A 24,206-nucleotide genomic window follows, 5' to 3' on the forward strand; every position below is an offset into this window, starting at 1 on the left:
CAGTTTGTGAAGACCGTGCACAAACATGACAGACTGTAACACAATCTTGTAAACCTCACAAACATCTTTTCATCGCAAATCTCAATCAAAAAGGTGACATGTATAGTCATGATCTGAACCTGAGTAAAACATGGCGTGCTCCCCGGTTTATTTCAGGCCAACATTTGGCCTCAGGTGTCAGCCAGTCAACAGATTGCTTCTTCTTACGCATAAAGGCAGCAGTGTTTCTGATAAGAGCCATCCCGTGATTTCACTTAATCACATTTAAGAAAAAAAGCACTTTTATAAAGTTTTAATGTAGGCTATCTAACTTAGACCGTAGAGTGATGGGATGAGGGATTCAGGGGTGGTAACAATCATACTCTGGTTTAAGTTGCACTTATGCTACTGCAAATATGAGTGGATAATTACCTGTGTGGATCTCAGGTTTCTGTGTTAAGTGTGCATTCATATGGAGAGAGAAGTCTGTTGATGTGGCTGCTGTCTACACGCACTGATACGTCTACACGCAACAAAACAAGGCCAGTTCAATGCTTCAGGGAGACAAAGTCACCAGGCAGAAACAGACAGCAATCTGCTGGATCTCCTTCAGTTTTAGAAGTTGTTCAAGGGAATGAAAGTTGGGAAAAAAAATTACATTTAATCCACTGTCTTATTTGCAGCGAGGCTTTTATTCATATGGCACAATGTCATCTAAAAACCTTTGCTAAATGGACGATTTACGCAAGACTTCATTTGTCTATAACATGTAAGGTGGTTGGTTTGTCCGACTCAGCAAGAAAACAACAGGTTTGTGTGTGTGTGTGTGTGTGTGTGTGTGTGTGTGTGTGTGTGTGTGTGTGTGTGTGTGTGTGTGTGTGTGTGCGCACAGTGGGCGTGGAGAGGGAGATGGCTCCTTCCCTGAAGAAGTTGAGCTGAGCGCGCCTGTCATATGAGCCCGGGAGAAAAGCGCACCAGAGCCGAACATCCAATGGGTCAATCTAGCGAGTTTACTCACTGACTGTGTGCAACAGCAGCTTCGATCTGGACTGAGATAGCCTATTCGACTTTCCTACACACTTGGTTGCAAACCTGGAGAGTTTTTTTTATTTCTTTCTTCTTCTAGAAGTTTAACTCGGAAGAAGCGCAGCGATGACAGCCGAGTTTATTTCACTTCGAAGTGACTGAGACCCGCATCTTGCTGCGTCGCATCCGATCCGATTCAGTCTGCTGTGAGGATGCAAAGGAGATACAGGATGAATTCCGCTTTTATCGCAGTGTTATTTGGAGTGGTGAGTAGCCCCTTACAAAGTGTGTGTTAAATGGTTGCCATCAGCTAAACTTGGATAACACCTGCGCAAATGCGCATCCATTCATCCCAATAAGAGGGTAAGTGGTTTTTGAGAAACTTGACCCTCTTCCTCAGATTTCCCTCCTTCCAACCTTCAGCACCGTATTACGTTTTGACAGGAAATTCATCCTGAAAAAAACTATAAAGTTAGGCTTTTCCTTGCATGAAGAGATATTTAACTTAGGCTACTTTATGACTACATTTCACGAGTTTGATCGCTACTTATACAAATGTCTAGTATATCTTTTAGGTCTAAAAACTATAAGAGTCTGTGTCTTTGCACCTGTCCCGTCTTCAGTCCCGGGCTGACAATGTAAAGCAGAGCGGATGTATGCAGCAGCCATTCAGGTTGACACTATATAGCTCCAGTTGCTGGATCTGTAGCTGCACCCTTCTCAGTTACATGTGGCCCTTCAGACAGCAGGACAATAACAATGTCACAATGGTCTCTGACTGTGGAGGAGCTCACCAAGAAACCATGTGTTAACTGATGAGGTGAATTTACTGTAATTTTTCCTCCATTACCAGAAATCAACAACAGAAATCTCGAGAGGCTACATGGGAGCTCTAGAGAGTCGCATTTGATAGTCTCCCTGATTTATTTCTAAATCCCTTGAGGCCATGCCAGGGCCCAGGAAGGAAAGATATTTTCCAGTTTCTTCTATCTGACAACACATGGCCAGTCAGGGCTGCACAGCTTGTCAAGGTCCTGGTTAAGGAACAGGCTGCATCACTGATACATGACAGCTGCTTCCACTGATGGGTATGCATCCTCTGCTGGCTCAGCACATGCAATATTGATAGAGCCCGAACCATCCCCCCCTCACCCTTCCTCTCCTCCTTTCACCTCACACTCGCATCCCTCTCTTCTTCTGTCTGTCTGACCCTTTCAATTAAAAAGAGACAATGATTCAGCGTTGTTTAGCAAGGCAATAGCAATGTCATTGTCAATGGTGTTGCCACAGCAGTCCATGCCTGGATTAAAATTAGGCCCAGTTTATTGGCTGGTATAGTCAAACTCTATAATGGGTTAACAAGCGCTGACAGCTGAGGTGCAGAGGTTAAGTGTCTCCAACTGAACTGAACTGCAGCATTTATTAGTCAGGTTGGTTGCTCTGAAGTTACGTGTCCAGATGCTTCTGCACATGCTTGTGTGTGCTTGTTGATGTGAATGTGCGATCAACTTGCTTCTTGCTTTAGCTTCAGGAAAAAAAGTTGAACCCTCAAACTTCCATCCAAAAAAAAACAACAGGAAACTTGCAAGTCGAGCTGCAACTTGCTAAGTGCTGCACATCCTTTTCTTTCATTCCACAAGCTAATTGCTCAAATCACATTAATTCTAATCTAATTCATCTGTGTGCACAATTTAGCAGTCATTAGTGTTGCACTTTAATCTGAGTTTTCGGTCTCTGAGATGCTTTGGTGTTGCACCCACACCCGGAGCTAGAATAGGGTCATAGAATAAGTACTAAGTGAAGCTAAACGCTGGAACTTGTTATTTTAAAAGTGTCAGTCAGACATTTTGGAGCAGGTTTGTTAACATGTGAAGATGTTTATGAGTTTTGCGCTAACATATGCGTGCCGATGGGTGTGTACGATATGTAAGAGGGCAGTTCAGAGGAAGCGTGTGTGATGACAGATTTGATTAATCTCTGAATGAATGCCTGTTGCATAAGGTGTATATGTGAGGTAGAGAGTGTGCTGAGAGTAAGGTCAGTGAAGCTCTGAAGACAGATTAATGATTTTAATTGCTGCACTGTGAGAGTGTCACATCTCATGTATCAACTTTTCAAGAAATATTTGTTCATGAAAAACATTTCTGTGCATATTCAGTGGCTAAAGATCATAAACAACATCGGAGGATTACCAAGACTAGAGTTTCACTCTCTGCAGGATAAGATTAATGCTTTTGTTTCCCCAAAGTCTTCGTAAAAACAGGAGTGTTTCAGGAAATGTTTAGATATCATCAGGCATGTCTCATGAAACATGTGTGTGTGTTAACCCTCAAGCAAAAAGTTCCCCCACAAAGACAAAGTTACATTCTTGAACATGGACAACGTGGTTAACTGAATACCAGAGACTTAAAGGTGAATGGGCCGTGACATAATCAAGGGCAAAAGGGGGAGACATGTGCACAAGCACACACACACACACACACACACACACACACACACACACACACACACAGGCCCTCATTTATCAACCTAACGTAGAAACCAGCGCAGATATGAGCGCAGAAATCCTCTTACGACAGGCTTCACGTGTGATTCATGAAACGTTTGTATCACACCAATCAGAGCTAAGAATGGTCGTACATTTATAAATGTAGCGGCTGGAAACGATCGTAATTTAAATATCATGCCCCAATACATTCTCAGTTTTGAGGCCTCGCCCCTACAATTTACGACATGGCGAGACGTAATCCGGCTAAGAAGTGGAACTTCTCAGAGGTGGAGATTGAAACCCTGATATCTCAGGTTCACTTGCACTTATGTTTGTAGATTTGGCAGCCTGAAAACTGTTATTAAAGGCTGTAGAAAGAATGCGGAATGGAAAGAGATCACTGATGCAGTCAACAGTGTTGCCGTGGTAAATCGGACTCCAGCTGAAGTTTATTTAATTTATACATCCTTGGCATATGTATGCTATAGTCCCCATAGTAATATACAGGCTTATATAGCAATCTCTTAGGCTTACATGGTTTACGTATATTTAAATAAACACACAGTAGCGGAGTTTATGCGATGTCTTTTATTTTTCTTGTGTTTTTTTCACGAGTCAGAGCCAGGCAACAGCTGAGAGGGAGAGCGCGTGTCCTCCGCCCCCGTGCTGGACCACCATCCCGACCCTGTCTCCTGACAGCAGAGGGGCTGGAAAAACAAGCCGAAATAAATCGGTCAATGGCAGAAATAAATCGTTCACTTGTGGCCATTAACGACACTTTAAAAGAGAAACGAAACCTGAAGAATAAATAAAAATGTTGTGCATCGTCATGTTTTCTGTATTGAGTAGGCTATCATTGCCAAACATAACACTATACCTTTTAAAAGCGAGGAATAATATCCTGTCTCATTTGTATAGCCCCCAGTTAGGGCTGTGCTGGACACTGCTCTCTGGGCATCGGGTCTGGCTCAAGAAACCCACAGGCTAAAACAATGTTGCAGACTTTTTCTGCCGTGTATAGTAGGGTCCCCCCGCTGATGCAAGACCATGAGCCATTTGCCCTTAATCAATCCGATGGAGCGCTCCACCTTGACCCGTGCGCGTACGTGTGCACTGTTGTACCGGTGAATAGAGGTCTTATAAAAGGGCCAGATCTGCCATTGCTGATAAGTGATCAACTGATGACTTCTCCTTCTCCTGTTAAACTTGTTATATGCTGCACCACAAGTCCACACTGACTCAAAAACTTGCGTACACGAGTTCAGACCAGACGTGAGATTTTATCGCAGCCTGCGCTCACGTTCAAATTGATAAATCCCTTGCTTTGTGTAGGAATGCGCCTGTTTTTGGTCGTATGCACATTTCATAAATGAGGGCCATTATCTGCCAGCTGACTCAGAAGTGCCTGAGGGGACACTTGATGTTTTTTAGAGCTCCTCTCTCTTGTCGGCAGCATTCCACACACACCTGAACCCTGACGATTTATGTTGAGTGTACCTTCACACAACCCCTCAGTATACATACATGCATGCACACACACCCAAACTGTGTTAATAAGTGTATGACTCAATCTAACAACATTCAGCAGGCAAAAATGGTCCTGGAACAATATTTAAATCAGTAAAGAGCAGAATGACTCACAACTCACAGCTGTAATATACGGTTACATTTTACTTGAAGGTATTTACATAAGAGTGACATGACACTGTCATGAACGTGTCATAAACATTATAAACAAGTGATAAACTTTTATGAAATAACGCTTCTTTTAGTAAGTGTCATTTGGTTTTTGTCATGACAAGTAATGGTTAGAGTTAGGGTTAGGGTTAGGGATCATGTGTGATGACTGTGTCATGACGGTGTCATGTGTTCATGACACTGTCATGTCACTCTTATGTAGATACCTTCAAGTAAAGTGTTACCTAATATACTTTAAAATCCCACGCCGGCTACTTTTAAAACAAGTTTAGGATACAGCTTTCTTTTGCCCTCTGATCTGCGGCTTGTCTGTCACCCAGTGAGAGAGACACTGCCCAACAGAAGAAGACCATAACCTCATAAATAAAAACAATCCCTCCTCATGTATCTGGAGAAAATAAAAGACAGATCATTCCTCTGGTCCGGTGTCAGAGGGCAAGCCCTGCTTTTATCAAGGTTTGCTTTTGAGATCGATGTGTGCAAAAGATTAAAAAAAGACCCGGTGTGAGATAAGAAACTATTTAGTATGATATAACGCAAAAGGTCACATAAACATAGACTCCTGGAAACATCAAGGCCCAGGCATGAGTGTGCAAGCATGTACGTAGTCTCATGCATTTGCAAATGTAGAGGCACGCACAAACATCTTTCACCTGTCAACGGCCAACAGGTTACTGTTAGAAGAATGCTGAGAAGACATAATCCAGTGTTACATGGTCTGAATGTTTGATTTTGTTACTGTATCTGTGACTTTAGATGTGGTTTGGACTTGAAATGCACACATTTGATGCAACATTAGAAATAAGGTTAGTTTTGCTTTGTGACCCTTAAAAATAAAGCATGTATTTTTGTCTGACTACAAGTTGTAAGCAGTTTGACCAAAGAGGATTTTCCCTCCAGATTGCTTCATTTGAATACTTTTCGAAGCTTGATTAAGAAAAAAGATATCTAGTATTTCACAAGACCGTAGGTAAAACAGAAAGAACTTAGAACAATGGACAAGTTTTTGTAGCTAAAATGTACATTTTCTTCTTTCCTATCCCATTAATCATCACACACCCCCTTAGATTTATCTTGTTGCACGGCCCTGCCGCCTACACTGGGAACCGCTAGTTTAGTGGTTCCAAAATAAATCTAAAAAAGGGACCCCGGATGATGAAAGATTTTCTTGTGAAATACTGGATAATTTCAGGCCTCTGAAAATGATGAAAATAAAGCTCACATTGCACAATGCTAGACACAGCATAAATCAAATGTAGTTATTTGTAGATAATAACAAGCCATTTTTTTGTGTGCCAATGTATTGTTAATCTTATGGATGCTGCTGAATGTAAACGGTACTTTGTTTGCCTCACTTTGAACGGTCTTTCTGGTGATTGGCAGGTTGGGGCTCTGGCAAATAAGGAGGAATGTGTTTCACGCCAGTATACAACTAGCGGAGAATGCTGTGTGCAGTGCCAGCCCGGTGAGGGCGTCGTCAAACCATGTGGAGTCACACAGACTGTCTGCGCCCCCTGCCTTGACAGTGAGTAACAATACACACACACACACACACACACACACACACACACACACACACACACACACACAGTGACAAAGGAGCTGTGATGGTCACATGCCTTAATGCAGAGATAATGGCACACACACATACATAATATATTGAACAGTAATTTGGTGTTTCATCTGACACAAAAACATTGGATTGCTGCCACTATGACAGTCTGTCTATAAGTTATGTCCTCCTCATAAAAACCCTCTACTGCACTTACTGTCCCTGGAGAATACACGCGGTTCAACAGCAGTTGGAAATATGCAGGATCGTAAATTACAGTAATGTTTCTGTAAAGTTTGAATTAGGATCCAAAATCGTGCTGCTGGCCTATAAAACAGTAAATAAATCTGGACATGACGATGATAGTTTCTGTATATTTTGCAACCAATCTTGTTTTAGTATGACCAAAGAATTTCTAATAAGGGAAGAAGTTCCACTCTCTCGTCACTTCCGGCTTCTGAACTGGTTGCAGTTCCACCAGAGTTCCATATAGGGGGCGCTCACAGGCTAGTGCAGAATGAATGGGACTCTATGGAGCTATACCCCTCAAAATATAATTTTTTGTCTAGTAATTTGAATGTTGCATTCGAAAGGGATGCTAATAAAATACACACTGCTGGGTGTTAGATTTTCTTAAAGTGGCTTTTTTGTTCTAAAAATGTCAATGACGTCATACACATACAGCCAGAGATACTGGTTTACGGCAAGATCTGAGTCGCTTCATTTTTTCTCTCGAGACATCGACAACACAGCTGACAGGTTAGGCTCTCCCTGTTAATACACGTGCTAGAAAGAGGTCTGCTAATGTTTTCAAGACCACGCCGAACTATTCACTACGACATTCTGGCTTCGCTTCGGATGCCATCAAGCGGGATCTCCGATCGTAATCAGTCCTGACCAATCAGCATTCATTAGCAGAATGCTAGCGTGTTATGGGCAACAACGACTCAACCTGTAAGAAATCGAAAGGACATAAATACTCGTTCATTCAACTTTCGACCTATAATCCATGTTGAACTTGCAAAAACTACAATCAAATCTGAGATTTGTCAACGGCAATCAGGCGAAAGAGACACATTTAGCCGTCTAGCTCCATAGAGTCCCATTCATTTTGCACTCGCCTGCAATCACCCCCAGTGGAACTCTGGTGGAACTGCAACCAAATTCGGTACAATGGGGCTTAATAGGGAGTGGAACGGCTTTCCGTAGACGGGCTTTGGTATGACATAATAGTAAAGTTGCTATATCATTTTCTTTTGTCTAGTGGTGGTAGTAGTATTGGTTGTAGTTAGCACTATTGATCCCACTCTTGGACACAATTGAACATAAACAAGACAAGTCTACAGCCAGGCTAGAGATTCAGTGAGGTCATACTTAGATACAGTGGTGTGATAAACTAAATGCTAACATCAGCATGCTAACATGCTCACAATGGAAATGCTTATATACTGATGTTTAGCAGGTATCATGTTTACAATGGTCCCAATCTTATTTTAGGCGTGTAATGGTACAGATTCATTTGACCGTGCAACACTTCTGTCGCGCCACGCTCCACTCTATTACTATGGGTGATGTCAAGCGACTTCAACGTGCACGCAAAGCATTCCGGGAAGGCGCCGTCAAAAAGCTGGCCGATGCCCATCTTTATGCAAATTAATCCATTGAACGTGACGCGACTATCCAGTAAAAGTAGACGAAAATTTTTCAAACTGACCTTTGTCGATCTGAAATGAAGACAGATTCAGCAACTGTATGGCCTATTTCTGGCTTAAAATGTTTTCAGAAACACGTTTCGGTGAACTATTTTTGTAAAATACTAGATCGTATTCTCAACGAGCCGCCATGACACTGTTGAAATTCTCGAGAAGCCAGACCCACGTCACGCGTTCGTCCAATCAGCTGCCGGTCAAGGGCGTGGAGCATCAACCATGGATGTATGACGTCGCGACACCATGCTTCAGTCTTGTCGGACAAATGGATCTGTACCATAAGCATGCTAACATTTGCTGATAAGCACTAAAGAAAGTACAGCTGAGGCTGATGGGAATGTCATTAGTTTTACATGCGTTTCATCACAAACCAAAGTATTGAACACATTCTAACTTTGATTTGATGATGCACTAAATGAAAATTTAGGGGATCATGGAGCTTGATGGAAAGTCAGAGGATCACCACATTCAATATAATTCATCCTCTGGGGGGCTGTGGCTCTCTGTACCAAATGTCATTGCAATCCATTTTATCTTTCTTTATTATTTCTGTTTGGACCGACTGACTCGCTGACTGACTGGCTGACTGACTGACATTGTCTAGTGTGGCTAAAACAGGCCACAGTTTTTGAGATTTCCAAACATAATAGACCTCAACATCAGTTTGATGTACATAATACAGATTGAATTCTAGATGTGAATCCTTAGACTTACTCAGCTGCATGTCAGCAAATAAACTAGATGCCAAACCTGACTGTGTTCCAGCATTACTGCCCTCTTCATGGCCCTTACCATGTAGGGAGAGAAGCTGTGCTGGGTTGTAAGACAGTGATATTGAGAGGATGCAAGAATGGGACCAGCTCCAAATGTTGTTGCAGTGGAAGATATTTAGAGCCTCAGACACGTTATGTCACACAGATGATAATCATAGAGATTCTGATTTTGTAAACATGACTGGTGACTGAAGAGCTCCAAAGGATATATAAAGGATCTTCTGTAAGAGGTGTCTGCTTGAGTGTGTCGGTAAAACAAATTAACATATAACGTTTTTTTTTTTGTCTTTTTACTCTATTGTGTAAGGTCAAAGTACAGCTTGAGCCTGCAGAGGCCAGGGTTGGTCCACAGCCAGTTCCTACACTGTTCCCAGAGTTTTCTATGAATTCCCTGACTTTCCTGCGTCCAGGCTAGGAAGTGGTTGTAAAGCTCCCTGGGTCAGTGAAGGATAGCAAACCCTAAGCCAAGTCAGAAAATGATTCATACTTTAGGTCATGAGAGAAGTCACAGAATGTGGACATGAAGAAAAGTATTAAATTTGTATTTCTTTGGGCTTCCAGGAATGATTTATGTTTTTATAAGTGAGATCAAGAGTTACATCTTTATGATATATTGTTGCCTTGTATATAAAAAATAAGCCCTGGACTTCTTATCATACATTATCGATTGTTCTATTTGTATAAAAACTATATCTTAGGCTCAAAATGATTTTAACTAATGACATAAGCTGTGTCTCTGAGGTTGCTGGTTTCTGTTGCACCACAAGAAGGCTTTCAGGTTAATAATGTTAACTCCTACAGTGCTTGTTGTGCTCAGACATGAACAGACAACCGGTGACAGGCTCTCAAACTCATGAGGCCAGACAGGCTCTGCACTGACTTGTGGAAAAAGAGAAATTCAAAGCAGATAGCGGTGGGTTGTTTAGGATAGCTGCTAGAATGTAGTTACCAAACGAGTCACTGAACAAAACTGGCATACTGCGCAAACAAAATTAAAAAAAAGGATTATTACTACGTTTGGCCTCTTATGTATTCACTACATTGCATTGTAGCATGGTGTCATTGTAAACTACAGTGTAATGTTAGAATGGAAGCTTGACAGGCGTAGCAGTAACTAAGGGGGTACTATAAACACAGAAATATTTATTTTTATCTTTGGCCTATGTAATTAATTTTGGTGCTGACAAAAACTCATGTGACAGAAACGACTTACGTCTTATCAATCCTTCCTCCTAATTTTCTTCCAACATCAACTCCCACCCACCATATGTCTTTGCGTGTGTTGTTTCAGGCATGTCTCCCACAGTTGCTAGCATCTAATGTGCCAAGCATCCATTTATACTGTAAAGAGACAGACTGTGGTTTCCAGACAGCATTCAGGCTTCATTTAGTACAGATAGCTAACAGGGTCCTGGCTGATGTGCTAAAAAGGAGGGCCAGCTGAAACACACAGAGGAGTTTGGATGAATAAACAGATGGGTGGAGATGAAACAGAGCATTACAAGTATAGCCTTACAGCTGGAATCCAGACAACTTCTCAGCCAGCAGCTAATGGTTCATACACAAAAACACACATTTAACCACACACAGACACAAAACTCCTACACATTCACCAAACACACACACCTTACGCTGCGCAGTAGCCAGAGTGGTTAAAGTCAAGAGTCCTTTTATGGGTGTTGAAAACAAAGGATTGAATGTTATACTAGAGGCCAAAGTACTGTTGTGATACAATATGCTGAACCAGGAAAAGACCGTCTATACCCCCCTTCCTCACTCTGCCTCCATCACCCACCCTCCATGCTGCAGGCTAGCGTTATTAATGTATTGACTTGCATTATTGATGCATGGCATTATGATAATGGCTCTGAGAGCACTTGTGGGGAGGAGGGGTGAGGGTAGTCTGAGTGTGTGTCTGAAGAGAGGGAGAGGAGATGCGGGAGATAAATGGGGTGAGGGGGGATAACAGTGTATAACTGAACTGGTGGCTGGACGATAGTTTGTCCACTTCCTTAAAGACATAATTAAACAAAAATGTAAAGGACCCACATTGGACACCACCAATTGCATCTCAAATGACACTCTCTGCTTTCTTGTTGTTCCTCCATTTGTGTCCGTTTCTCTGTCTATCTGTCCTCATCTTTGTTTTAATCTCTGCATCATCAGAGCGTTCGCCGTGGTTGGTGGGCCAGTGACGCAGACCGAAAACTTGATATGCTATGAGACACAACCCCCCCCTGTCTCCTACCACACACAGTTTAGTTCAGTTTAGTTTGAGCTGAATAAATACCCCAAATTCTCTGGTACCAGCTTGTACCAGTGAATATTTGCTGGTTTTCTTGTCCTCTATCATAATATATTGAATATGTTTAGATTTTAGACTGTTGGTTGGACAAAACAAGCAATTTGAAGACGTCGCTTCAGGCTGCGGAAAAATTGTGATGGACATTTTTCACAATTGTATGACAATTTATAAACAAAACAGTTTGTTGAGAAAATAATCAGCAATAATAAAATGAATAGTTGCAACACTAGGTTAGTTCAGGTGAAGGAATGTCAAACTGGAAACTGGAAAGATCTGGAAAGATGAGATCTGCATAGTTTACATTGGTCGTATTATTTAAAAAATAATATATATTTTTTTTAAATTTGGTCTATAAAATTGGTAAAATGGTATCAGATTAATTGTTTTGTCCGACCAACACTTCACAGCCAAAGATATTTAAGTTTATTTTCACGAATAAAAGCAGAAAACTGGAACCAGAGAATATTTGGCATTTTTGCTGATAAAATTATTGACATAGTTGCAGATGATTTTTCTCAATTAATCGACTAACACACACACACACACACACACACACACACACACACACACACACACACACACACACATCTGTTGCATAATTTAGTGTGTTTCCCAGTTCTCTATCCAACCGAAATACAATTCCATAAAACATGCAATATTGATTGCATCCTCTGCAGATATATCTGTCAGGTATACAAAACATTTATGAAACATATGTGATGTGTGTAAGTTTATCATCTAAAAATAAAATCCTTTAAAAAGCATGTTGCTGCTTATACATTTATTTTTTAATAATCTTTTATATATATTTTCTTTTATAATTCTTGTCCAAAGGGACCTCATGCTATTACATATCCACCTGAATTGCCATGTTATTGTGACTTGAGAAGCTGAATCCAAATGTGTTCACAGAAACAAGCCCTTCCCAAGTTGAGAAATAACATTAACAATTCCACGTTTTGACACACATTTAAAACAACTGTTAAGGGGATTTAGAGAAGTAAAAAATGCTAATAAACAAGCACACATATTATATAATCTAATGATATACTACACATATTATTCTTGAATACAGAATTTAGACATTTTTGGTGAAGAAAATCTAATAATAAATGGGAAAACCTTACTGGAAATGCAAATGCTTTTAAAAGGGATAGCTGAAGAAACAGAAGTCTGGCAGATGAAAAGTTTAATAGTTATTTTCTTCCCTCTCCTTTCAGGTGAAACCTTCTCAGAAAACTTCAGTCACACAGAGAGATGTCAGCCCTGCACAGTATGCACAAGTCCATTCCGCATGAAGGCACCTTGTACAGACTCCAATGACGCCACCTGTGTGTGCAACTATAACTACTATATGAATACGCTCTCTCAGCGGTGTGAACCCTGCACCAAATGTCCTGAAGGCCAGGGCATGCTGTACAGCTGTGAATTTGACCATGACACGGTGTGTGAGGAGTGCACCGGGGACACCTACTCGGACCAGGAAAGTTCTCGGGAGCCCTGCATCCCCTGCACCACCTGTGATGACGGGGAAGTGTTACAGCCCTGCACCTCTCTCACAGATACAGTTTGTCCTGGTAAGAAGATTAGCTATGTTCACAGTGAAGTGTACATCAAGTCAGTGTACCAAATTCAGGCCCTGATATATCTATCTATAAATTGCAGGAACGTCTGTCTGTCAGTGTGTGTGTGTGTGTGTGTGTGTGTGTGTGTGTGTGTGTGTGTGTGTGTGTGTGTGTGTGTTATTCGCATATCTCTCTCTCGAAACTTGACAGGTGTCTTCCTACGGGCACGAGTAAATGCAGTCCCAAGTTTGACGTTGTTTGGATTAGAAATGCAAAATACATCGTTAAATATATAGGTAAAAGAAGCACACATTGGCTTTTGCCGCTCTAGCCGCTGGCCACTCCCCCTCTCACCCTGACGACGACAACGACGACGACTCTTTTCCTGCTATTGTATTAAATTGCTGTGAGCTGTCAGAACATAACGTAATCTCAGAGATTATTCCTTCACAGCGCTGTGCAATGCGAGAAAATCTCAGAGTTGAACTGGCGAACTGGCCCTTTATTAATAGGCCATTAAGTAAAAAATGTTCAACACTTATAACACTAAACTCCATGCAGAGAGAAATGAATAAGGGATTGTTCAGGAGGAAAAGTGAAATTCCTCAAAAAAAAGAAAAAAATCTTTTAACAATTCACTTGTTCAGAGATGTATTATGTATCATTTATCTTTCAGCTATTTAGCAAATGGCTGCGGGATGACCCTATCATAACACTTGGAAAGTTTATCATGAACTTCTGTGCAGGGCCAGCAAAGATGAATGATGGAGTACATCCCCCAGGGTCATGATGGCCTGAATAGAATCTATGTAAGCACATATTCGCTGTCCAGCACTGTACGGACAGTACGATGCACTGGACATCCACATTGTCAGTCGAATAATCAGATCATCTCAGTGCGACACTATAGACATTGTTGGCCCATAGACCTAAATGCCACGCCAAAGCTTGTCTCATTATCTTCATGGACTCATCCCATCTACAGATACAAAGACCAAACTCTTTCTGTGTTGAGGGTATAGAAGGAGGTCATATCTCTGAACGGAGCTCTGAATTTCTTTTATATCATTGCACCCTGTGGGTATCGCTCCAAATCACAAATTCCTTATGACTGCAGTCACTGCTCATTCCAATGACCTGATGACACACAGATTAAATCAATGCTTTTGTGAAATGACAATAAAAGGAGTCTGTTGATCAGCCATGCAGTCTGTTGGGGCAGCGGTTTGAAGGATGTTGTTATCACAGGGGTAAAGACAGAGCAAGACTAAAGGGAGTCCTTTGTGCCTCTCCCATGATCCCGTTTGGCCTGTGAGGGCTTTCAGTTCAGCCCATGGGGCTACTTAAAGGAGCTAGTAATGAGTTAAACAGATAGTGAAACCTGTGTAGATTTTTCTTTCATATATTTTTGTAAGTATTTCTTCCTGTTTTGGGGATTTTGATGCTTTGCTTTGAGTTTTACTTAAGTCAAACTGGAGGATTTATGTTATTTAAAGGTTCAAAGGTCACAACTTTGTACATATCAATGAAAGTTGGCAGCTTGAGCTGGGCAGACACTACAGATTTAAAAGGGAACTATGCAGTTTTTTTTAGCTTAATTTACCTTAACTAAACAGCTTTGGAGTCATGGTGGAATGGTTATATGACTTTTTTCGGGTTGAATGGTGGTTGTCTCGCTCCCCCCTAACGCCTGTGAGCGGAAAAACCACCCTTGCAAATTTTTAGGAGGGCCATAATGTCAAATTAATTGCTTGAATGATCAACGATATGGCTGTTTAACAAGTAGATCTATGTCAGAAATGTTGGTCTGTTGCTTTGCAGTTAGAGCAATTCCTCAATCTGATGTCTCACACAATTTTAAAATGTATAAACTGTAGGGAACTTGTTTTAATATTATTGGAGTAGCATTTTACATGTGGTAGTCTTATGCTGCAAAACATAAAGACCATATAGTCCGCATCCTCACAGCCATCTGCAGGTCCATATTCTTATTTCTTTAACCTTGCTTTCTGTTCAAATGTTTGAGGACGCGGTCATCTTGTTTTAATACAAGGACTGGGATTTTACGTTTAACGCTTAGTGTAACGTTTAACTCAGCTGAGTTTAACGGCTTCATTGTGAAGATGGGACTTCTGAAGTTCTGCTGTGTGCAGTCATGGAGCTTAGCTAGCTGTTGGTGGTCAGTAAATACAACAGTGGACTTGCTGTATATATCAAAGCGTCTCCGTTTTACACGTTCAATACAGACTATTAGACATGTGGGTGGGAAGCTGGAGCTGGGCTGAGTAACAGAAATAATGGAATGAGCTTTTGAACTAATGAATTTGGCTGTTTAGTAATTAGTAATCTAGTACGTATTCATTTTGTAATGAGTAACTGATTTTTCATGTTACATGGTAACCGGTCAATCCAACTGTACAATGTGAACAAAGTGATACGTTCTGGCCATGCACATAGCAATTAAAACATGTAGTGTAAGTAAATGGGAAATACAAGATTAATAAATCACAAAGTGTCTGACCAGCTTTAGAATAACCAGGAAAATGACCACAAACAGAAAAGGTTATTTGATAAGCAAAAAAAACGTGTATTGATGTTTTCCTACCAAGTGCCCCGCTGCTGTAAAAAACATCTTCCATTGAGGATGGCGCTTTAATGCAGCTTGATTCAACTTGTGGTTTTAAAGAGAAGTGTGGTTGTAATGAAGGATGCAGAGATGATTCATCCAAGATCAAGATATAAGGAGCCAGAGCTCCAATACTAAAACATAACTAACGCAGTATACATCATGATGAATGTGAATTTGCTGCGATTCCAGTCACACAGCTCACTGTGTATGGGCTTCATCACCATATGTTATTCCTCACTCTAACCCAATCATGTGCTCTTTATTTCTAATGTAATCTTTTTACCGAAGCACAAGCGTTATCAGCACTTACAAATCTGTAGTGCTGCCAGACGTCCTTATCCATTAGTGTTGTGGAGGAGGGCGACACAGGCCTAAAGGCTAAACGCAGTCAGAAAGGTGGAGGGAGAGAGAAGAGAAGGCCACTGCCTGTGAAAAGACAAGTCGTAACTTAAGACATTGAAGACATAGTTTAACTGAAGGTGGAGGGAACTAGAACATCACATTGACTATACTGTAGGTGAACTTTGGAGAGAAAGCTGGATTTATAGCAGTTACTGTTTGGATTATATTTGAGGTTAGGCCTGTGGTGAATCTTCCCCTTTATGTGGATACAAGCTTGGCTGCTATGTGGGGTGAAAATCCAATTTCCTCCCACACTTCCAAAGGGATTAGTGGTTTGTTTTGAATCCTACAAGGGAAAAAAAACTCACTCACTTCATCTCTCTGATGGTAAAACATGCTTCTACCGACCACACTTTGTTGCGGTAGACCCACGGAGTTGAGGGGTCTGAAGGCAAGATGCTTATCTAAAGAAGTGTGATATGACTTCTACTCTTCTGCAGGCCGCCGAGCGAGGTCAGAGGTTAAAGGTCATGGGAGGCTTGTATGCTGACAGAGGTCTTTGTGGGAAGATCAGGCAGTATGAGTTTCCTCTGGGGATGTGCACTGAACATGCATAATCCCCAAAATCCTTTTAGGGGTCACAACAACACTAAGACAAGTGAAGTTGATTAGTGCTCTGTTAAATGCCCCTCGAAGTAACATCTGTGTTATAATCAGCTAAGACAAACCAATACTGTACGGGTCAACCTTGTTTGCTAGAAATGATATATGCAGATAATTTGGAACTGCAAATATGTTTAAGAAAATGCAGTGCCGTCCAGATTACATTTTCTATTAACATAATGAGGAAAGTTTAATTAACGTATCCAGCAAGTGTTCCCTGACTTGTAGCACAAGTTTAGGAAAAGATCATGGTCTTAGTTTTAATACACAATAAAGTTGGCCGTGCATGAGGCAGGATGTGTTTATCAACTTTTAACTGATACCACAATCTTTCACTAACCTTAAGCAAAGTACTTTTGTTGACGAAACTTAAGCACATGCAGGACTCAGGATGCAAACCCCGGTGTCCTGTGTCACAGTCCTGAACTTTACATTTTTTGTAACTGTAACACTTCTTTCACTCGAAAAAAAAACAACCAACCTTGCCTATGAACATAATTCAGGCTGCTATTATGTTTGTTACCATAACGTAATTGGAAAAACAAGTTAATGCTTTATAAATGCAATTCCTAGGAGAGAGGGATGAAGAGATGGAGTGGTTTTTGTTTTGAACAGTACAGGTATTAACCCTGTGAAAACCAAGCCATTTCGGAGCGTTTTTTTGCCCCTGTCACATTATTACTCACTGTGGGCTCATTTTCTATCTATCTATCTATCTATCTGCAAGTATTACATCTCAAATTAACAAATGAATGTTTTTTGTGCAGTTTAACACAGTTATAATGGCATAAAACATAAAAAGGAAAAATGTAAGTTAAATTTATTTGACAATTTATTTTTTAAAGCTTTAGTGCGTAACTTTTTTATATTAATGAACGACCGGTACATTAACGCCATTGCCAAATGAGTTGATTCAAAGTAAATTAAGACCATTAGCGACACAAAACTCAAGTGAAGATAATTACCTCTTCTGAAAAGTCCATCTTTATTTTTTTAATCCTCCGTGTCCTCCTTGGCTACTAGCAACTGCGTGGAGGACGGGTGGGGGTGGTGTGTGATTATGGAAAGCTTGTGTCATGTGGATGCAACAGTGGTGTTGTCATTACTTAGAATTCCTCATGGGGGCGATAGAAACTACGCACAATAGCTTTAAACATAGAAAAACAGTTGAATCAGATAATACATTTCCCTAAGGGTACACATGTACTATATACACAATACAAGACAAAATTTTGGCTGAACATCATTCACACAAAGAATTATTATTATAATTAATCTTAACACCAGTGGTTGAATGTAACTCAGTACATTTACTCAAGTACTGTACTTAAGTACAAATGTTGAGGTACTTTACTTGAGTCCTTTCTTTTCATGCCACTTTTTACTTCTACTCCGCTACATTTCAGAGAGAGATATATACTTTTATCTCCACTACATTCATCTGACAGTGACATATGATAGTTTTGCATTGAGTACTTTTACTATTAATACTTTAAGTACATTTTAGCCAATACTGACACACTGTGACAAAGCCCTTTCACACCATGGTTAAAGAAAGTTGAATGAGCAATGCTTGAGTTTGACAGAGTAGTCGCTGCCTGCTCTTATCAGTCTTAGGTTTTGGCTACGAGCCTCAAGGCTAGTGGGAGACAGAGGTTTTCACTCTTCGACCCTGTTCCTCTTGAGATTGTAGGCTACCCAGGATTGACTGTGCATATGTGGGATGACCTATCACCCAGAGCCTGAGTTTCTGGTCCTGTGGCTGCAGGGGCAACAAGTTGAGGTTTGCAGACACACATGCAATTATTTTATTCATGCACATACACGCACAGAAAGGAAGTTTAAAGGATCACTCAAATGTGAGTGACAAAACACACGAAGATCCATATGGATACAGATGTGCACCGATACTCCCGCTTCTACGCACAGATTGAAATCAATAAGATGACTTATTGAACATTACAGATCTGAGACAGCATATGGAAGGATGAAGGTCGAGTGGGTGCGGTTAAGAGGAAGCAAAGGGGGGGAGGGGAGGGTGATTGGTCCAAGTGCATTTGGTTATTGAATTGATAGGTTAGTAGGAGGAGGGAGCTGTTTCCTTCCTGAGTTTGGTTGACCTTAACGATCAAAGGTTGCCCTCCAGAAATCAGAAAGCGTGATCTGCTTCACAGCACTCAGGGCCAGACCTGTTCAACTAAATCAAGACAAGAGACAGAGGAAGGGAGAACATGGAGGGATTGTAGGAGAAAATGAGGGAAAGGGTTTTAGATTTAATTAAGACAATGTTAGCTCTATAAATTGGTTGAAAATGCCATCGTTGGCAGACTTTTTAAATGTTTTTAAGCCAACTCATTTTAAAATGGGTCTTAAATATGCACTTGATGGCTACATATTATATGATATCCTGCTAAATGACTGAGGCTGAAGCTGCATGTCCCAGGCAAAAAGTCAGTATCCTCCACATTAATAATATATGTAGAAGATGTGGGAATGAAGAAACAGCTTTGCTCTTGTATTGCAGTGTAGAGCTACTTAGTCTAATATAAATATGACATAGTAAAATGTAATGTTATTTTGTTCCAACATAACCCTGTTTCGCTGTTTAACTCACATATTGGACAAGCAGAAAGAGGCTAGATTTATGCTATATTGTTCACAACATTATGTTTCAGGTTTCACATTACAAGAGAAAAGGCTTTTAGGATGAGGATGAAAATAACTGTGATTGCTAGAGTGTAAACTTCGCTTAATCTAATAAAGAGCAGGACAGAGTCCCTAACGTTAGCCTAAACTTTGATGTGGTAGCGTCCAGGACAAGCTTGCAATATGTCATGTTTTTACGTAACCTGTAACTCCACATTATGAAATGCTCCTTGTCTACTGCAGGGTTATTACTGTAGGTATCAAGCTGGGTTTTCTAGAGATGCTAATGATTACAGCTTACGTCAGAGCAAACACACAGTTTAATGTGTTTCCTAAACTTTTTCTCCTGCAATTTTAGTTTTGCAAAGGCTGAAAAACAAAGACACCACCCTCCAAACTATCTAAATATCGAGTGTTGCTTTTTCTTGAGCCTCATGCACACCACTTCAACATGTGGATATTTCCATTATAGTTGCTGAACTATGATTGGACAATCACTGTGCATGGGAGGGGCTTAGTTAATGGTCAATTCCAGCAAGCATCTGACAGACAGATAAAGAGAGAAAGACAAATGGGAAAACTGATAAAGGGCAAAATGCCATCGACATTTCTAATTTCCTGCATCCAAAGCATTACCACATCAATAGCTGTGAAAAGTCGACCAAGCCCAGTCTGACTAAACAATTCACAGTCTTTGTGTTGCACAGTCACTCATTGTATGGCTATAGCTTGGTCTCCACACATGTACTGACTTATATCTCCACTGACTTGGGCTCCATGACCACAGCTGACCTTCTCTCTTTAACCCTTTTGCTCCCTGCTTCACACAGTACAAGCATTGTAACGATGAAATATGTTTTAAAGTCGACCGTGTCTCTTTCCGCGCCGTCATACAAGAATCGACCCCTTGTGGCGATGACTTAGTCTCCTGAAGTCGCCTGCTATCCCCCAGGAATTTGCCCCTCGACATTCCAGGGGAACATTTTGGAAGCGATTTGGAATGAGTGGGCTGTTCTGGTCCAAGGGTGACCACAACACTTGCGCTTTCGCTCGTGCCGTTCATTCTTCGCCGAAAGTTCTGTTTGGGGAGTCAAGGTTTTGTCCTCATGAAGATTTACAGGATGTAATGGGGGAGATTGTGTCTCTGCCAAGACTTTCTCTCAGTGATAATCATCTTTCTATCTGCCATAGCGCTCTAGAGCTGAATTACTGCAATGTGGTGTAAAGGAGGAATTTTATGGAATTTTGTGTTGGCTCATTTGATCCATTATTTCTGTCATAGTGAAAGCTGGTTTTGTAGTTTCCTACAATTTATGCATTTCAAAATTCTTCACTAAAATTCCAGAGATTAGGATTGTGTTATTCCACAAATGTGAAAAATGGCTGGCATACAGTTTGTAAGTGCAAACACATCATATACTGTACTGTAGAGATGCCCTTTTCTATATTTTCTGCTTATTCATGATAATACTATGAATACTTGGGTTAAATTAGCTAGCTGGCTGTAATATTTACCCTATATTATTTTTTTGTTTGTATTTTTATTTGCACTTATAAGTCTTAAAATAAAGAAACAAGAAGCAAAAGTAGGCTACAGCAGTTTGCGGCAAACAGTCAAATTTGTGCACAACAGTAGCACAATAAAGAACAAAGTTTGGTACCACCTTTTAATACGACACCTATTATAAAGAGTGTATAAGTTGTAACTAGTGGCTGTATTAATGGTTAAATAATTTAGTAATGCTCTATAAATCCGTTATAAGTCATTAATATAACAACTTTGAGATTGCCAGATTGTGAAAGATCTCTTTGACTTTATAACCACTTCAATTCTGAAAAGGGCTGTAGAGGATCTGGACCAAAATCCATTTATTAATGACCTATCAAGCATTTATGAAAGATTACCAATCATTCATAATAGTCATAATCGAGCAGTCAACTGGATTGTTACTAAATAGAAAGTGGAATAGAGAGCTGCAGAAAAAAAAGAGAAGGAGAAGAAAGCTTGAAAGGGCAGAGAGAACAGATGCGGAGAATGTGTCCTGGTCGATAAAAGTGATGGAGTTACTCCTCTGCACTCTCGGGTTTCTCTGGTTGACCTCTACGAGTGCTGATCACACACACACACACACACACACACACACACACACACACACACACACACACACACACACACACACACACACACACACACACACACACGGGCAGATAAATGAGATGGGCCATGTAAGATAGGAAAAGGAAAACGTGCGAGAAAGAGGGAAGAGATGGTGGATCTAAAAAAAACACAAATGTTGAAAGTAGATCAACAAAGCAGGGGCAACATCGTTTTTCAAAAATATTCTTAATGTATCCCTTTACTTATTCTTGTTGTAACAACATGAATATTTTAAAAATGTCAATCATTGGTAAAGGTGTTTCAGGTTTGGCTGGGCAGGTCTGCAGCTGTGCTCAGGTGTAATGATATATAACAATAAAAAACTTGCTGATGTTGGAAGCCCCTCCTTTTCCTTTCCATTTAACTCCAAAGCAAGCTTTTAAAGTATATGGTATCGAAACAGCAGCAACACCTGTTTGCCAGAGGTTGGAATGTCGAGTTTAACACAGGCGTGGCTGCTTGAGAGCACCCCACACATACACACAAACGCTCACCTTGAACACAAATTACACACACTGTATGCATATACACTCGGATAAGAACACCAAGTTCTTTCTATATAATTACTCAGGTAATGCTGGTAAGTACACGTGTGCCCAGATTTCCAGTTGCACATTAATCATTAACAGACAAAGCCGGGAGGAAAATTCCAGTAATTTAGTTAACAACCAAATAATGTTTAACAATAAATACAATAAACAGTTTGTTGACAGCTCCACATCTTCCAGCTTTTATGTTCTTAATGACAAGTTACGGACACATTTTGATAGTAACACATAGCATCCAAGTTTGCACTCCTATCATTTTAAAATGGAAACACCGTGAGGTCTAAGTGTGGATCTTATTTGGGTGTTGGGATCAGGGATAGACTACCATAGAAGACCATTTCAGGACTTGAACATATTATTGTCTAAATGTAGCATACACCTTCATGACAATTTGCTAAATCAGTATGATGTCTGTATACTCTCCATGCATATTCTCTCCTGACAATGCAAGCAGTAGTTTTATGTGATGAGCTGCTCACTATATCTCCTTTTTTTCTTGAAATTCATATATTTCTGTGCACTAATTTCTTCATTTTTTTAATACATACATTTATTTTAGATTTTTTTCAACAATCATTTCATTTCTGATGCGTGGATGGAGGTGATTTTTTACAAGAAGCTTGTGACTTAAGGGTACAGCATTAGGGAGTTTTTGCTGAGCTGATCATTAAAATGTCTCAACAATGGTAACTCTCTGACTGAAAGCAGCAGTCCAGTAACCACTTGGCTCTCTGCATAGTGGAAATAGAGGCCATCCAATGTGCGAGGTTGACTGAGTGGTTCAGTAAAGGCACTTAGAGCCCTGTTTTAACTGTTAATCATAGAGAGAGGGAGCACAAAGTAATGCATAGAGTCAAGGGTATATGGATGGATGACATAAATGGTTAATGAACAAAAATGAATAAAAGATATAACCAGGAAGGTTAGACAACAATGATGTTGTGTTTCCCATCAAAGGAGGTGCTCACAATGATGTGAAAAACATGTAATAAAAGAAAAAAGTGACATTGAAATGACCCTAAGTTTGATTGACAGAAGAGGAAACGCCTGATAGGAGCGAGCAAAAATGTAGTCAGCGGTAAAATGGATAGAGAGAGAATATAAGGATGAAGAGGGGACGTTTGTGCTGGACAAAGAAGATTTCTGTCAGTGAATGGAGTCTGGTTTCGAGTTTGTGTGTGTGTGTGTGTGTGTGTGTGTGTGTGTGTGTGTGTGTGTGTGTGTGTGTGTGTGTGTGTGTGTGTGTGTGTGTGTGTGTGTGTGTGTGTATCTGTGTTCGTGGGGGATATTAAACAGGACGGGAAGAAATTTGATATGCTGCAGTGCATAATCAGAAGCCTGTTTGTATGTATTTTGTGTTTCTTAAGCGTGATTTATGGTCCTGCGGAGGCTCCACGCAGAGCTTTCGCCATAGCCTACGTAAGTCGCCTGATGTTTATACTTGGTGTGTGCGTCAGCCGGCATTTGTGTGTGTGGTATAGAGAGGGAGAAGGGAGAGAGTGACGGCGATTACCTTCGGAGCGAGTAGTGACTCTAGAGTCACAGTGAGAGAAACAAAGTGTCTCCCCTGTGCTTTCTGACCAAGGTGGGAAATCTTTAGCAGGAAAAGTTAACCCTCTCCTTGATTTCATGTTGTTTATGGAGAAGGAGAACCAGGAAATGAGAAGGGGAAATGGGACACTACCAAACCCCGACGTGCGTCGCCATGATGTGTAGTTAAATTTTTAGAGATGCATGTCAGGCTATGGCATAGGGTCCAGCGTAGGTTTGTGTCTCCACATACATAGTACATACGTATCCACAGGGTGGCTTTTACGCAGAAGCATAAATCATGCATTAGGCACTATTCAACTGATGCGGCAGAACCAGAGATATCATCTTTTTTATTCCACATTCTTCTTCCTTGTCTTCTTCCCTGGCGCCTACATAACCCACAATGCAACTAAACCGCCAACAGTGCATTTGGACAACATCTTTCCTGTTAGGCCTTAGAGTAATACGACACCAACATCATCATAAGACTTATTTTTAGTGAAAAAAAATCAATGGCTTAACAGGTTAAGAATTAAGAATGATGGACAGCCAGCATAATATATTAATAGGATGTTCAGTATATTGGGGTTGC

At 40.6% G+C, this 24,206-nt stretch overlaps 1 protein-coding gene across 1 annotated transcript in view; it reads left to right on the forward strand.

The window, feature by feature from the left end:
• Nucleotides 1-896: 896 nt before the first annotated feature.
• ngfrb (nerve growth factor receptor b) overlaps nt 897-24,206 on the forward strand; it is a 29,060-nt gene continuing 5,750 nt past the window's right edge. Inside the window, exons 1-3 of the mRNA XM_078279420.1 lie at nt 897-1,271; nt 6,575-6,716; nt 12,751-13,107. Coding sequence (XP_078135546.1) covers nt 1,218-1,271; nt 6,575-6,716; nt 12,751-13,107 — 553 coding nt within the window. The 5' untranslated portion in view covers nt 897-1,217. The remainder of the gene's footprint in view (nt 1,272-6,574; nt 6,717-12,750; nt 13,108-24,206) is intronic.

This window comes from Sander vitreus, chromosome 21 (genome assembly GCF_031162955.1).
Source record: "Sander vitreus isolate 19-12246 chromosome 21, sanVit1, whole genome shotgun sequence".
Taxonomy (NCBI): Eukaryota; Metazoa; Chordata; class Actinopteri; order Perciformes; family Percidae; genus Sander; species Sander vitreus.